The sequence below is a fragment of the Solanum stenotomum genome, chromosome 12 (assembly GCF_019186545.1).
Source record: "Solanum stenotomum isolate F172 chromosome 12, ASM1918654v1, whole genome shotgun sequence".
NCBI lineage: Eukaryota > Viridiplantae > Streptophyta > Magnoliopsida > Solanales > Solanaceae > Solanum > Solanum stenotomum.
The window spans coordinates 27144493-27161656 of record NC_064293.1 but is presented as its reverse complement, the minus strand read 5'-3'; the positions used below and the strand labels follow the sequence as shown (position 1 = coordinate 27161656).

Below are 17164 nucleotides of genomic sequence, written 5' to 3'. Positions count from 1 at the left end.
AGTTTGAATCTATACACTTCGTAAGATTGTCAAATATTCAACAGGCAAAGTAAAATTTGGCAAGATATCCCATAACTTTTTACCCTCAGAGCATAAAATGTAAAGCAATACTAAACTACAAAAACCTGTCATTTTCCCTTCTCCTTGTTACTTTACCTCTCGAGGTATTGTATAACAGTGAAAAGGTAGACAGAAAAAAAAGAGGAAGAAAATTGTAACAAACTCTACCACCATATTGTTGTGTAATATTTTTAAAAAAAAATCTAATTATGTAATTACCACTTGTATAACGAAACACTATGTTGTATCTTTGAATTTACTGTTCTGATAGTAATTAAACAATCTAGTAACTACATAGTGGTGTTCTACACCTAAGTGGCTAATGAAGTGTATTTGAGGATTATGAGGTTACAATTTCAAATCTGGTGGGATTAGTCGAGGTGCGTGTTAGCTGACTCGTACACTACGGTTATAAAAACCAACAACATAGAGTGGTGTCCAAACATACAACTTTAGAATTTCATCCAAAACTAGATTAGCTTTTGTTGGCTTTTGCCTAATTGAGGCAACAACCTTTTGCTATTGAGGCACCTCCAATTGCTTGCACTTTCTAGCTACCTCATGCCTCATTTCTCAAGTTTTCTTATATTCCTCTAAATTAAAACTCAATAAACCTGTACTCTAATGCAAGAAAGCTACGATTCTGTTCCCTCCTTAACTTTATCATAAAATTATATATATACATTACATGCAGCAACAAATGATTGCTTCCTCTTCACAGCTTACATTTCTAGTGCTTCTCTTCTTTGAGAAAACTACTATTATTCTCATTACAAACAAACTCTCTCATAGAAAACAACAAGTATAGAAAATCTATTGAACAAGTAGCTATGAGGATTTCTTGCTGTTTCCTCTTTTGCCTCTTGATTTTTTCAGGTGAATATCACTATGTTACTCCTTTTTCTTTTATAATGTTTCGAAATGTTATGTACTCTGGTAAATTTTAGTATGTGACATTTCTACTATTTCTTGTCTTTTGATCGTTTTATAGTAGTCTTCCGTTGGAGTAAGGATTTTTCAATATGTTCCAACAGTTGGTTTGCTAGTTTTCGATATTTCCATCGAAAAAATTGAAGTTTGCAATTGATGGCAAACTAAATTTGGGAGCTAATTTATACATGAGATTATGTTGAGCTGAGTAGAGGAATATACATTTATTGAATTAAAATATTCAATTTTGTACAGCTCCTTTGCACCTCATTTGAATTCATCTAGTTTACCATCTCAATGTTCTTTTGCATGCATGCACTGTTGTAAGTTTTTAATTCCTGTGACACATTTCAATTTAATCAATTTGGATTATGTATATACAAATAATTTTAATGATTTCATTAGTCAAGTTTTTGCACAGATATAGGCTACTGAATGACATTTTACAAGTTTTGACAATATATATTAATAGAAAAGCTTACTCAAAGGAGTTTGCCTTTCTCCAAGAATTTCAAACATAAAAAGTAGTTCTTATGAAGCTCCATTTTTCTGAAGATAATACAACTGCTAAGAACAACAAGTTCTTGGTTCAAGAATGTGAAATGGAATCAAATATGAAACAACCTTGTGATATACTACTAATTCTTTCAACATGCAGAATCTAAAGAATAAAGAAAGAAGAAACTGACACCTATCTGGTATTTACACTTACTTCAGGTAGAAGCATTGCAGACAAGCATCCCACAGAAGCCATCAGGAAAAGCAAAAAACTTGCATTCCAAGAGGAGGACATTGCCATTTCACCTTCCATGTATTCTGACCAGCTAGATGTTCCCATTATTAATCCAACAACCCCAGGTACGACATATCCAGACCCCACGATGGATAGTCCACCACCACCATCTACCACACAGCCTATCACGAACCCTAGTCCATTCATGAATCCTAACCCAAACCCAAATCCTAATCCTAACCCAAACCCAAATCCTAATCCTAACCCGAACCCAAATCCTAATCCTAACCCAAATCCTAATCCTAACCCAAACCCAAGCAACAATCCGGGGCCATCTACTGGGGGGACTTGGTGTGTAGCCACCTCCACTGCTTCAACAACTGCTCTGCAAGTAGCACTGGACTATGCATGTGGCTTTGGAGGTGCAGATTGTTCAACTATTCAGTCTGGTGGAAGCTGCTACGAACCAAACACAATTAAAGACCATGCTTCCTATGCTTTCAATGACTACTACCAAAAGAATCCAGCACCCACAAGCTGTGATTTTGGAGGAACAGCACAGCTTACTAATACTGACCCAAGTAAGTACAAGACTGCAGCACTAAAGCTGCTAAACATCACATATAAGTAGTTCTTTAATCTGCTAATCCAGAAAAGTTAGCAAAGCTTCTAATTTTTTTTCATTACTGCAGGCTCTGGGAACTGTCACTATGCATCATCAAAATCAACCCCTACCACACCACCTGCACAGCCACCCCCTACCCTGCCACCTCCTTCTCTGCCACCTCCAACTCCAAGGTATAAACCATCTGAAATTATTTGAGTTTTAAATTATCTCCTAACCAAGAAATGTAAAGATGTTTGTCTGATTCCTTGGAATTGCAGCACTATGACGCCCGTAAATCCATACACCCCAGGTGGCCCGAATGGTTTTGGTTCTGAACCAACAGATTATGGTGCAGAACCAACAGGTACCCCCAGTGGAGCAGATAATTTATCAAGCAACTTCCAGTTTCTCTTCGCCATGGCCTCTTTCCTGGTGGCAGTTACAGCAATTCAATTCTAAACAGATTGGGCAAGACATTGTTCACAGGGGTTGCAAGAAGACACTAGTTGTCTCCATACTCCCATTGCTTCTAAACAGCATAATCATCATGAGATGTGAAAATCTCATGGCATTCAACACATGAAACTTGCTGTACTTCGTCCATTTATGGCTTTTAGCCCAAATAGGAAGTCAGTACGTAGTGAAGAACATCTTAATGTAGCCAATTTCTATTAAAATATTTCTGCAGTTAATAAATACTTTAGACACGATATCTCATTTTAGGAATTTCAATGAAGAGTCATGTACAAAATCCGGGAAGTGACCCATCAACAGGAGACTAATAAGATCTACCATTTATCCTCCAAACTATGGCATATGAGGTATGACACTTCCAAGATACAGAGAACACAGTAGCTCACTACATAAATTGCAAAAACACAACTAAGTTTTGAAGAATCATTTGAAACTTAGACCTCTTTTTTGTTATGCGTTTGCTTTTTTCTTCCTCGCAGCAGTCACTACTTAACATTATCAGAAACAAAAGGAACAAGACAGAGTTCTTTCTTTATACAACAACATTAGAGAGATAACATAATTGAATTAGAATATTTGAACTACTCCAGAAGAATGTTAACTCATGTTAGAAATAAAAAAATTGTAAAAATGTGAAGACTTCAATTGAGCAAACATGCTCTGCAAGCCCCACTCACTCTTCAAGAAACATGAACGTACAAAAATATGTGCAGGTCTGACCTGCATGGTAGTGGTGCCAACCCTGTGCTTAAGCAAAAAGCAGTTACTCCCTTTGTAAATTTTTACGCTTTTACATTTCAAGTAGAATCTGGAAGGAGGTTATTTATCTTTTGGAGGAACCACTGGAATTTGCAAACTCATTCCTTGCGATAGCCCAAAGAAACACTTTTTCTTTCTTTACATCAATGGAAAAACCCAAAATAAGAATCATTTTGTTTCGTTGATAAGTAGCACCAGATGTTGCCCAAAGTATAGAAATTAATAAGATATTAATGGAAGCTTGTTCATCCAATTTATTCCTGTATAGATACATTCACCTTAATTTGTCCCAAAAACTTGACAGGATAAACAGCTAGAAATTTACACGAGGAATTTAAAGAAAGATATTTATTTGTGTGATCTCCAACCCTCAAATGACTCAAATAATTTACAGGACTCCTTTGAGAAATCACTGTAGTTTAACATCAAATCAAGAGCAAGCATGGCACAGCAATAATACAAATGATGGCTAGGGTGGCAATAATTGAACCTTGATCAAACGCCTTCTGCAAGCTGCCAGCACGTGTGAAATGCTGGAAACCCAGATAAGCTGCTATTGCCAAGGAAAGAATGACACCTTCCTTTGTCCCCCTGCCAAGAGCAATATGAACCAGATATAACTCTAGTCTATCAGAACAAGCAACATTTATAGAGAAGGATATACCAACCTTAGGTTTGTAACTTGATAAGGAGCCACAATTACCATCAATAATGCTATAAATGGCAATTCAAGTTCACCTACAAATGATCAAGACCAAAGTCAGATATTTCAAAGAAAATCATCTAAATGATTTGAATGTAGTAGCTAATAACATAACAGCGTCCAAAGAAAATGAGTAGCTAAACCCTTGACTACAACCTTAGACAATGATCTCCTTATCATCTTTGATAACATAGAACAGGGTCAAACTTTCAATTATGTCCATTCACAATTTTTTGCTAAGCAGCATGAATACATATTCTGCTTCCCACTATGACTTTATAATGTTAAACTCACTAAGGGTTGTAAACATACAAAAGTTGGGCATATTCTCTTACTTCCTACCCAAACATTGGCAGAGATTTCCACCTTAAAAGAGAACCAGGAAATTATTGGGTACAATTCAATAGCCTGCTTCCTGAGGGAATATTGGCTGGATAATGCTATCCAACAACATACAAAATACAGAAAGCAAAAGACAAGGTTGTCAATTTTCAAGATTTGAGGTTTAAACCATAGACACATGATAAAGGAACCAACCAGGAAAGGAGAAGAAGAGACGAACAAGAAGTGCCAAAAATGCTGACCAAATGCCATATTCACCCCTGAAAGTCATTTATCGTCAGTTTGCTGTACTGCAAAAGCATTCAGCTTAATGAAGTAAGCACAAGCTACTTCACAGATGCTAATAGACTTACTGGATCCACGAGACAACTGCCGTAGGAGCTTGTAAAGCAAATAAAGGAACGAGAAAAGACTTGTGAATAGCAGTGCCCTTCGCAAGCATGAGAACCCTAAAAACAACCATTTGACTGTGAGATTGCAATATACAAATCATGGTACAGCATGCAGAACAAGGTTTACTTTAAAAGAAAAAAAAAGATAGTTTATTCACCAGAAATTATACAAGACTTATAAAACAAGGGCATAGACTTTGAATATTTCTAAGATTCTACACACTTGTAACAAAGAAATTAATGTGGTCAGACACAAGAAAAAAGAGAAAGCAAACAGTAAATCCCTAAAAATGATATTAACTAATGTTACATGACGGGAACAAGTGTACAATCTATAAAAAAAAAAGACTTCCGGACATGTCCCACTCTTTTTATCTTTTCTATCTGTACAGTGTTGGATTAACTCAAGCCTTAACGATAGAGTGTGTGGCAAACAAAACTAATGTGTCAATGCCAAGGGCCAATGCTCTCTCCTGGTTGATGCTTCTAAATTCTAACGAGTGGTGCTATCAGCAACCTGTTTTCCTTATACACCTTAGCTCTTTACGATCAAGCTTGTACATTAGCCTGTAAGTGGCCCTTAATCATCAAGTAATCTGGAAACTTTGGAAGTCCAAGTTGAACACGAGGATAAAATGAGAGTAAGTCAAATGAGATGGTTTCGCCACATCCTGCACAGGTCAACATGTGCCATCATGTGATGATTAAAGGGGTTAAAAGGACACCAAATAGACCTAAAATCATATGGATGGAAATATTATCAACATGATCATTGGTGCATATTAGAAACCTGTGAGAAGAATCCAGAGTCAACATGTTTACGTTGAATTGGGAAATGGTGTGAAGATCAATTTTTGGTAGGAATACTGGTTTAGTCACATCCCTTGTGAGGAGGTATGTCAAACGTATCCAGCTTCAGATCACGACCTAATGCATAATTACCTATTGTCGAGAAAATAATAGGTGGGATAACATCAATAGGAGATTCAAGACTGGAAATTGGAGAGGTTACCTTGTTGCTGACAACTGAACTGAGAAAACAGGATAATTGAAAAGGAAGAGTTAGTGACACACAAAAGAGGTTTACTATATACAGGTGTTACTATATATAAACCAGAGGGATGAGTCTTGGCAATTAATTTGAAAAAATAAGGTTCCTCTAAAAGTATCTTGTTTTAATTGGACAGCACAAAATGATGCATGTGTCACACCTGAGAAGAGAGAAACGGATTTGTCAAATAGGTGATAAATGTGAGAGAAGGATATGTAGGACAGAATCTCCTTTTCCTACAGTCTGAGGTGACTACTGACATACAGAATATGTTTGTAAATTTACCTGGGATCCAATGGTAATGCCGAATTCTTTAGAGATACATATTGTAGTTGAACGGGAAGAAAGCCACAGAACTCTCTGCGAAAGGTTTGTTACATTCCATAATGCATTGTATTGGCCCTTATTGAGGGAATGGAACTGGAGGTGTTTAAAGGGAGTTTCTCTTGCTAATCACATTTTACATCTTGATGTTTGGTGTAGTTTGAATAATGTAAATGCTTTGATGGACTTCATATGCTCCCTACAACTTTAAAATAAGAGTTAAACTTTGTATATTTATTTTGTCTACAAGGTTCTCATTGGTGCTGGAACTCTAATAAGGTATTTGCTCATACAAAAAACAAAGGCTTCATTTACCTAAGTGAACTTAGAGTTCCACTCAACTGTCTGAACAATACCGAGTGTAGTACCCTTCGGGGTGGCCCAGTGGTTTGGGCTTGGGACTTCCATGTTGGAGGTCTCAAGTTCGAAATCTCTTGCCAGCGAAAGCAAGAGGTTTGCCTTTTGGGACGAGCTCGTCGCACCGGGCTTGCCTAGTGCGGGTTACCTCTCCTATGTGGTTTGTGAGTTATTGCATAGGAGCGGGGGTTTTACCCTGTGCGCACCCAAAGGGTAGCGGCTGCGGGTTTCCCTTGTCATAAAAAAAAAAAGTTTTCTCAAAAAAACAAGACAGAGCGTAGTCTCACAAATTAGAGTCTGGGGAGGGTAGAGTGTAAGCAGGCCTGACCTCTACCTCAGAGGTAGACCCCGTGTCAAGATAAAAACAGTCTAGAAAAAAGAAGTAATGGAAATAAAAGAAACTACAGACAATAATAAAACACAGATTGTAGCAGAACAATACTACAACAAAATAATGTTATAATCAAACTACACGAAACAACATATAATAACAGAAATTGAAGAACAAGAAACAAGAGTAATACTACGACCACTAGAATGGACAACAAGTCCATACACTCCTACCTACTACCCTTCTACCCTAACCGTGTCCCCCACACCTTCCTATCTCATGTCCTCGGTGAACTCCAACTTCGTCATGTCCTATCTAATCATATCTCTCCAATATTTTTTTGGTCTACCTCTACCTCTCATAAACCCATCCAGACAACCGCTCACACCTCCACACTTGCTATCCGTGCATCTATTCATCACATGCCCAAACTATCTCAACTTTGCTTCCCAAATCTTGTCTTCCACCGAAGTCACTCCCATCTTGTTCCAAAAAAAGAAAAAATCCACTGTGCTAAAAAGAGTTTCATACCACACCATTGGGAGTAAATTACTAGATTTATACCACTCCTAATTTCACTTGGTCAAAATGGAAAAGAAAAATCAAATCTTTAGATGGCCCATTTTACCAGCAAACGATAAAGCAAACTTGGCACCAACTCCAGTAAGCGCAATGAAGTAAAGGAGACTTACACAGAGGAAATAGTACAGACCCACTGCAGATTTCTAGGAGCAAGAGCAGCAGCAGAACAAACCACTCCTCCACGTCTCTTCATCTTCTCTCCACTTAAATCAATTGGAACTCTGTAAAAGAAAGAAAAACAAACAGTGAAAACCCCATGAGGAAAAGATACAAAATTAGGGAAATACGTCCCCAAAACACGTGCAAAAAGGGATTTTGCAGAACCCCACCAATCAAAGAAAATGGTAAAGATAGACCAAAATTGAAATGGGGTTAATATATTCAAATCAATCAAATAACAAACCTGAGAGGGTTATTTCCAAGAAAACTGGAGCTTTTCTGCAATTTGTGCTGAGAAATCCTAGCGTGATGAGATTGAGGAGATCTCGAAGCGCATAGTTGTTTATTGTAGGAAGCAAAATGGTGTGTAGGATAAGAAAGAGAAAGAGACATCATTCTATATCTTTGTTTAAAATTCCTCAACTGTTTAAGTTATTTGGCTTATACGCCGGCGAATGTAGATAAATAAAGTGGAAATCAGCGATGGGTCGCCTGAGAATGAAAGGAAAATGGTGAGGGAGAGTGAGAAGTGAGAGTATAAACTATAAAGAGGGGTGAATTATACGTACAAGAAATAGTGTGCCATTTGTCGAACGAAGAGAGATGAGTTGGACAACAATAACTCTGCCTCGTTTGGATTATTGAATCCTTGGACAATTCCCTGTATAGAATTGAACTATTACCCTATTTAGATCGTAATTCAATTGAACTATTAAGATTTTCTTCATTAAATCATCTTACAATATCGAGAATCAAGTGATACTAAAACTTGTGATTTTCTATAAAAAATATATTATCATTAATAAAAAGAAAAAAAATTAAACAAGCATCTTACAAAAATAGTCAATTTTTTTGTGAGGAACGTTTGTTTGTTTGTTTAAACTTAACAAAGTTAGAGGGGTGGATGATATATCCAAACGGGCCCTTGGAAAATCATAAATTGATTTATGGCTGCACGTGTTTGGTTACTTTAACAGTGGAAAACATTTCACGTGTTGAGCTCTTAATCCCATGATAGATCCTCCATGGAAGATAGCAGCCGTGAAATTATTATTTTTCTATATTTCGGTGCCTCTAGATACATATATCTCAAATACATGATATTAAAATTAGATATAATTTATTTTAGATATATTGTATTCAAGTGGATTCATATATATACATAACAAATCTCGCTCGCTTCTCCTCCATCTTGTTCGTCACTTTCCTATGTATCTGAGATTCTGAGATTCTAGATATATGAATCTTGCTCGCCTTTCTCCCTATTTTTTGTATCTAGTTGATGTATCTAAGTGTATTTTCTTCAATATATGGTAGAAAATACTTAATTAGTGATAAGCTACGTGATATTTTGAATGTATAAGTAATAATAGTATATATGATAGTGAAGTATGTCTGAACCAATTATTGAAGGTTAAAAAGAGAAATTAATTGCTTGTGAGTTGTGACCTATTCAATATTTGGGCCTAACCGGTAACCGGCGCACCGAAATCAAGCCTAGAAATTGCTGAAGGCCCAATAAGAGAACCAATCTAAATGGCCGACTGCACAAATAACCATTTTACAAAAATATAAAGTTTTAAATTTTAGCCACTTAGTCAAACATGTCTAAAGTTCAAATCAAGAATCTAAAATTTCTAAATACAAACCATCAAGTCTAGACCAACTTTAGATCAGGAAAGTTTAAATTTGAATTTTATTTTTTTCAAACTTTAGATCTTTAGGTGTTGATTTAATGTGCAATTTAGACAAAATGGAATTGTGATTTTGAGATATTGGATAGAAACAATTGATATTCTAGTAGGTAAATTAACACCCCAAATTATGAAATATTCATCGTGTATCTCGAAAAATAATTTGTTACGAGTTATACTTGCTATTCAAGTGTGCTCCATAAGAAACTTGTCTTAAACTAGATATAGGCGGCAGGGGTGAAATTATTTTTGCCTTGTGATCCTGAATTTTGTGGTAAGTTTGAAATTTATCGATAAACATCAAAAATTGACATAAATTTTATTTTTCAGCAAGTCTTCTAAATTTTAAACACTCGTAATAGGTGTCTGCCTTGATTTAATTTTTTTTTTTTTTGGTGAACCAACAAGTCCAGCAAATCAATTATGAACATGAATGATATTGTTTCCTAATTCCAATAATTATCTTGGACAGCTATTACATGTTAGACAGAAAGTGATTGTTTTCTAGCAAAATATTATCAACATACATGTCTTTACATGGGCTCTGTTATTGTTTGGTGAAAGCTATGTTATCATTGACTGTTTGGTTATGATTCCCTCGAAATAAAATATTTCATCTTTGCTTAATTGTTAATCTAGAGTATAGTTTTTTTAAAAAAATATATATATTTTGTAGTTGCCCTCTTGATGTTGGACTTTAGAATTCAATTCTTTGGGTGACCTATTGATACTTTTATGATTCCAAATTTCCAATTCTCAAATAATCATTCAATTTATAATTTTATTTTCAACAAAAGGCAATAAAATTGAAACAAATCATTCAAATTGCATAAAATTGGATCTATAAAAAGTAAACATAACATATTGGTCTATGGATAATGAATTTCAATTGCTATAAAAAAAAATTCCAAGTAAAGAGAAAAGCTAAACACATGATTTGAATTAGATTGTGTACAATATCAAAAAGGAAATTATGTACTACTCCTAAGTCCTATGTATAATTGTATATGATTAGGGCTAAATTAGTCCCAAATCAGATCAGATCTGCTTGATTACAGTAACATCATTGTAAATCCACTTTACAGATTCACTTAACACAACAAAGTGCTAATCCAATCACTTTCCATCCATATTCAACATTTTTTTTTTATAATTCGTTGCTAAATCCTTTCAATTCATTTGTTTGATATAAACACCCCGAGAACAACCACTCTCCGAGGTAGGGTAAGATTTGCATTCGTGCAGCCCTTCTCAGATCTCAATTGTGAGATTACACTGAATATGTGATCCAGTTTTCTCCGAAACAATTTTCCCTCTTTCCTCTTAGATCTACTTGAAACATCACTCACAAATGTTCTGCAAAAAGATGCTACACAAATTGTTGTTGTTGTTGTTGCTATATTTTCTAGTTTTGTCAGTTGAAATGCATTCCACCATAGCTTTTCTCTTGAGAGAATTTGGTTTTTCCCTCATTAAATGAGGCTTAATTCTATTAACATCTGATTGTTGAACTGGCTTTAGAAAAAACTCTTCAGCTCCTTCTTCCAAACATCTATTAATTCTTGATGGAACATTTTCTGATGACATAATTATAACTGGAATATCCTTCAAATAAGATGAACCTTTAATCTTCCTCAATAAATCATAACCAGTCATTTCAGGCATGCTATAATCTGTAATTATCAAATTCACTCCCACTTCTCTTACTTCAAGAAACTCCAAAGCTTTACTTCCAGAATCCACAACAGTAACTGTTATAAAAAAAAAAAAAAAACATACATTAGAAAAAAAATCCAATTAACAGAGCTACTAAGATTTTTGTCGAAAAAAGAATTTGTTTTCACTAAAATACCTTGATAAGAGGAAGTCTTTAGAAGTCTTTCAATGAGTTTTCTATCAATAATACTGTCATCAACAGCTAAAACATGAAATTGAGTATCCATTATTTGCTTGCAAGAAAAATATATGAAATTGTGAATTTGTGTGTTTGTGATTTGTGGGTTTGTGAGGTGAATATATATATGGGGATATGGTGTTGATTTCAAGAAGATACGGAAAATATTTGACAGAAGAGAAAGAGAGATACGAATGAAGATATCAAATCAGAATCTTAAGGATTTTCTATGTTGATTTTCTTGATTTTACAAATCTTTGGGACTTTGTTTATGAAAGTGACTCTTTGAGAAGGCAAAGGCTGGATTCAGTGCATAGTGGATCCCACCATTTGATTTTGTGTTTTTAGAAAAATCAATATAAGTATGTAAGAGGTGTCCCATGCACATGATATTTCTTTTCTCTCCGTTTTAATTTATGTGATTGTATTTGATTTAACATGAGAATAATTCTTTTCAAAAATATTTATAATGTAATATGATTTATAAATATTTATTATTTATTTTAAGGAGAAGTATAACAAACACTCTAAATTTGGCGCAAATTATTAGTTTCGTGCTTGAACTATTGACTGCTTTAAAAGCATCCTTCTACTTGACTAACTAAACTTAGATACATCCCGATAACTCTCGATATGTCACATGACATAACAAATGGTCTCAAACTCTTATAGGAACATGAGTTCTTAGTAAAAATTAAGAGAAGTATTGAAAATATTCCTAAACTTGACGAGAATTTAGGAGTGTATTTCACTAATATTGTAAGATTGAAGGTGTATTTAGCTCCAGTTAGTCAAGTAAAGATGTATTTTTAAAACTGTCAATAGTTCATGGATGATATTAATAATTTATGTCAAATTTAAGAGTGTTTTTAATACTTCTCTTTAAAGTTATGTTATTATTAAATATTAAAATATGTCACTTTTTAAACATTAAAGAAAAATGTGTCACACATATTTGAATAGGGGAGTATGTATAAATTTTCTCTGTTCCGTAGTAGTTATCATGTTTCATTTTTCGAAAGTTATATTATGTGAATTTTGATCAATATTTAAAATATATTTTTCATCAAATTGTCATGAATAAAGTTATATTTTTCGTATCAGTTGAATATCTAAATTTAATTGTAAAATATTGAGTTGATCTAGTCTAATTACTTGACTTTAAAAATTAATTAAATTGATTCTTAAGAGGACGTGTATTTCTTATTGTTTTGTTTTTCTAATTTCTCTCCTTTTATTTAATGTTTGACAAAATTGACTATACTTTTCTTTTGACATTTCGTTATATGAAGTTTCTATGGAAAAATATTACCATTTCTCTATTGTTGGACCACACGTTTTACGAGTGTAATCTAATAGCAAGACAATTTTGAAAAATTGTACGTAGTATCTTTTATTCAGATCTTCTCTTTTGCATTTAGTCAATTAGTGATGAATTTTCTTGTTTTCATATTTGTTTATACCAAATAATATAAGTGGTAAGCAACTATATACCAATAAGAAATATTAGGTGGGATAATTGCATTGAACTCTATACTCTAATATTCACATCACACTTTTTGTGACATCGATTCTAGCCTTTATTAAGTTTATTATTACACACAATCGTACTATTTTCAAATCGAGAATAGAATTGGACGCGATCACAATTATTACCTATACGATGTAAAATTAACTTTATATTGCGGATTTACGGAGAACAGGGGCAGACCTACAGTGGTTCAAGTGGGTTCATATGAACCCATTTCGTTGAAAAATAACACTGTATATATATATATATATATATATATATATATATATATATATATATTTAATCAGTTTTTAAAATTTTATATGTATATATTAAATTTTGAACCCACTAACACAAGTCTGAAGCTTAGCCGAGTGGTTGAGGGGGTTCAATTTTTCCAGCCAACCCGGGATCAAATCCCCATTGCCACATATTTAGTTTTAATTGGTTTTTTTGATATATAAAACGTTCACACACAGGTTTGTTCTCTGTGTAGGTGTAACTTTTGTCTTTTTAGTTACCTAAAAACTATAAAAAGTAGAATAACTTTTTACTTTTACAATTAAAAGTCCAATAGTCAACAACTTTTGTCCTTTTTGTTTTTAATTTTTTTTTAAAAAAACTCAACCAAAAAGGCACTAATTCCTATTATTCTCAATTCTAAAAACCCTTTTGTCTTCTCCTTTGTTGAATGTTGTTCGCTCTTGATTCTAGTCTTTACATATACATATATGATTATTGTGGTTATTTTTTATTACTTCAACTAAAAAATCCCTTATCATTCTAAAATCAACAAAAAATTACAAATAATATTAGGTATATTTCTATGTATTTGATTCTGAAATTAAGGTTATAATTATTTTGTTTAATATTTTGTTTTTATTTGTTAAATGTTGAATGAAGAGAAATCATTCATAATATTCTTTTATTTTCTTAGTTTATATTGAAGCCTAATTTTTCGTCCATCTTGTTATTTACCGTCTCATTCATAAGTCAATGTAATTTTTTTCAAATGTATTAACATTGTTTAGTATAGTTAGATATGTATGTTGTTAGCCTCATAAAAATTACAAATAATATTAGGTATATTTTTATATTTTGAACCCACTTCGTGAAAATCCTAGATCCGCCATTGATGGAGAACTTCCCTTGAAATCCAAGAAAAAAATCATGTTAGCCTTCATATATAATTTACAAATTTTGTTTTTAAATTGCTTTGTTTGTTTCACTAAACAAAAAAATCGAATAAGAAAAACTATACATTAGCTAATCCTCTTACAAAAAAAAAAACCTATAGATTCACATGACCCACCGGAAATATATAGAAAGCAGATAAAAAAAACCTATAGATTCACATGACCCACCGGAAATATATAGAAAGCAGATACTATGAAATTAAAAAATGAGACATTAAAATCAAAACAATATGTTTAAATATAACAATACTCCACTAGTTTCAATTCATCTTTTTTTTAATCCGTATAAAAAGAAAATTATTTTATTTCTATAATTGAAAATATCTGAATTTAAAAATGTTATCCTATCTTATTTTATTTTAATATCAAATAGTATTACATAAATTGATTTGATGTGCATTCCCCCACAAAGAAATAAGTAGAAACACAAATAGTACTAGAATTTGTCTCCCTTCACTAATACAAGAGGCACATGCATCAACAGCTCTACCCCACATTTATTTCAAATCATACGTACTCTGGACCATTTTGATGATGCTAATAATTCAATCCATTGCAGATACGATCGAATAAATTTTGTGACAAGAAAATATTCCTATTTTGCGTAAAACAAAAATTGCTATCGATATCCGTTGTAAGAGAGATCGGAAATTGAATCTCACCTGATTCTTTCTCAATTGGTTGAATTGATTCGGGTCATGTGTTGTCTAAAGTTGGTACAAGGGATGTGGTATCTCAAAAGAATGCAAGGAATTTTCCCTATTTGATCCATTGAGTTCGTAGCACATGACTTGTTTAATGTGATTCAAATCTTCTGTATAATTTGCTAAGTATTACACAATCAATTGTCTTTCGTGAATTTCTTCTAGTAATATATTCTTGTTTCTTAATTGTATCCATTACTCGATGCATAATCTTCAGAGTATAGAGGTCTTGAATTCACCTAAAACAAATTACTTCTTTGGTTCACTTTTACTTGGTCATTATTTTTTAAATATTTTTTTTATTTTTACTAGTTAATGTTAATATTGAACAAAGATTTAAAAAAAATGTTTTACCGCAATATTTTACTTATTTCTTAAATCATTTTCAAAACCTAAAACTATTCATCAATTAGTATGGGGTTGTTGCGGAAAAATATTCATATTATTTCTCCCTCTATTTCATATATTAAGTAAATTTGTGAGGCAACGCATCACCGATTAAGAAAAACATCTTATCATCATAATTTAAACTATATTTTGACTATTAACCTTTTGTTTATTTCCAAGTTATTCTTCAAAGTAAAGATAGTCATTACTTGAAAATGTAAAATTTCATTAAAGAAAAGAACAAATATGAAAGAAAAAAATCAAAGATTTATCTTGAATTTTGAACAATTCAACTATTTTAAACAACGAAAAAAATTTAAAAATTCAGTAAAGGGTGTACAAAATTCAAAGTGGACAAATAAAAGTAAGCAAAAAGATTATAAGATTCTCCAGGTCTTTTTTTTCTATTTAAAAATAACATGTTTTCTTTTTTAATGTTCACCTGTTTGTTTTCACTCTTCAACAAGAGTTATTATATCTCAATTTCAAATGAGTCACTCAATTATAAATAATTCACTTAAAAAGTTTTTTTTATAACTCAAAAATCACTTAATTATTATTTACTTACAAAAGTCATTCAATATACTTTCGTTGACATGCAGAAACTTTTATTTTAAGACAATTTTTTTAAAACTAAAATGCTACTCATTTAAATCATTTAATTGACCCTCGTCATTTAACTTGAGTTTTGCCCCACTACATATAATTATAAAATGATTAATTTTAAACAATTTCTAAAACAGGGACAAAAAATAAATATTGGTGAAAAACATATATTTTTGGGGGTCAACGTTCAACACCTCGTGTTTTTCCTCCTCCTCTCTTATTTAAAAAAAAAAATAGAAATAAATCATACCAAACATTCTTTGAAGCAGGTGCTACAAAAGTTCCATGAAATTTTTTGAGAAGATGAAAAATATTTTTAAAGTTCTCTTGAAGGAGTCTTCTCCTCTCCGTAGACAATAAAATTCACGTTAAAAAATAAATCAAAATTGAAAACATTGTAATAATTATAATATTTTATTTTAAGCACATAATATTATAACTCTATACTATTTCTTTTAAAAGAAATGATATTGAACTTGATCGGTTTAATATTGACATTTGGAATTGACATATTTGTTTGATGAAATAATTATAATGTTATAGAAAAAAATTGAGTGTAAATTAGTGGGCGTAAATTGTAATTACATTCCTCATTGGAGATGAGAACTTAGTATATAAATACCTGATGTAATAACTTTTAAATTTTTTCTCTTGTTTTAATTTTTTTTTTCATTTAGATTATTTATCTCTCTTTTCCTCTTGTTTCATTTTTTTTTTTTCATTTTAGATTGTTTACCTCTCTTTTTCTTAATTCACATTTTTTCAGTCTTTTACTTTTTACGATTCAATGTAATTGTTCGTCTTTTTTATTTTTGTCATTTAACATAACAACATTATTATTCTAATACTTGAATTAAAGTATATTTTTATTACTAAGTGATATTACATATTTATCTTTTTTTTTTTCTCTTTTGAATCATATTTACTTAAGTTATAACAAAATTTATTTTATGTCATATTGAAATTTGAATAAGAGTGTTATGTTACTTTTTTGAATTTATATTTTTATATATTTATTTTACTAGTGTTGACTTGTTATTTTATATTCCATGCTATTATTTTTTTAGTTTGGAATTGATAATTTATGGTGTTTTTTTTTTTTATTTGGTCAACCATTAGACTAATCTTTGACGTTGTATTTTAGGGAAAATGCACAAGTACCCCCCAGTCTATGCCCGAAATCCCAGAGACACACCTAACCTTTACTAAGGTCCTATTACCCCCCTGAACTTATTTTATATGTAATATTCTACCCCTTTTTGGCCTACGTGGCACTATCTTGTGGGCCCAGCGCATGTTGACAATTTTTTCAAGGATAGTGCCACGTAGGCCGAAAAGGGGTCGAATATTATAGATAAATTAAGTTCGG

General features: G+C 32.4%; 3 protein-coding genes across 3 annotated transcripts; 1 reads left to right on the top strand and 2 right to left on the bottom strand.

Moving 5' to 3' along the window:
• The first annotated feature begins 777 nt into the window (after positions 1–777).
• On the top strand, positions 778–3028 carry LOC125846509 (PLASMODESMATA CALLOSE-BINDING PROTEIN 1-like). The gene is made up of 4 exons (XM_049525956.1): positions 778–936; positions 1708–2304; positions 2416–2521; positions 2609–3028. Exons 1-4 carry the CDS (start codon positions 891–893, stop codon positions 2787–2789), a joined length of 930 nt encoding a protein of 309 aa, XP_049381913.1. The 5' UTR covers positions 778–890; the 3' UTR covers positions 2790–3028.
• A 736-nt stretch (positions 3029–3764) lies between these two features.
• Positions 3765–8400, bottom strand: LOC125846510 (cold-regulated 413 inner membrane protein 2, chloroplastic). Its single transcript, XM_049525957.1, has 6 exons — positions 8049–8400; positions 7756–7866; positions 4962–5057; positions 4804–4868; positions 4232–4301; positions 3765–4154 (listed from the first exon to the last, which is right to left on the bottom strand). Exons 1-6 carry the CDS (start codon positions 8198–8200, stop codon positions 3989–3991), a joined length of 660 nt encoding a protein of 219 aa, XP_049381914.1. The 5' UTR covers positions 8201–8400; the 3' UTR covers positions 3765–3988.
• A 2010-nt stretch (positions 8401–10410) lies between these two features.
• Positions 10411–11709, bottom strand: LOC125848035 (two-component response regulator ORR10-like). The gene is made up of 2 exons (XM_049527816.1): positions 11351–11709; positions 10411–11249 (listed from the first exon to the last, which is right to left on the bottom strand). Exons 1-2 carry the CDS (start codon positions 11439–11441, stop codon positions 10840–10842), a joined length of 501 nt encoding a protein of 166 aa, XP_049383773.1. The 5' UTR covers positions 11442–11709; the 3' UTR covers positions 10411–10839.
• Positions 11710–17164: the final 5455 nt, after the last annotated feature.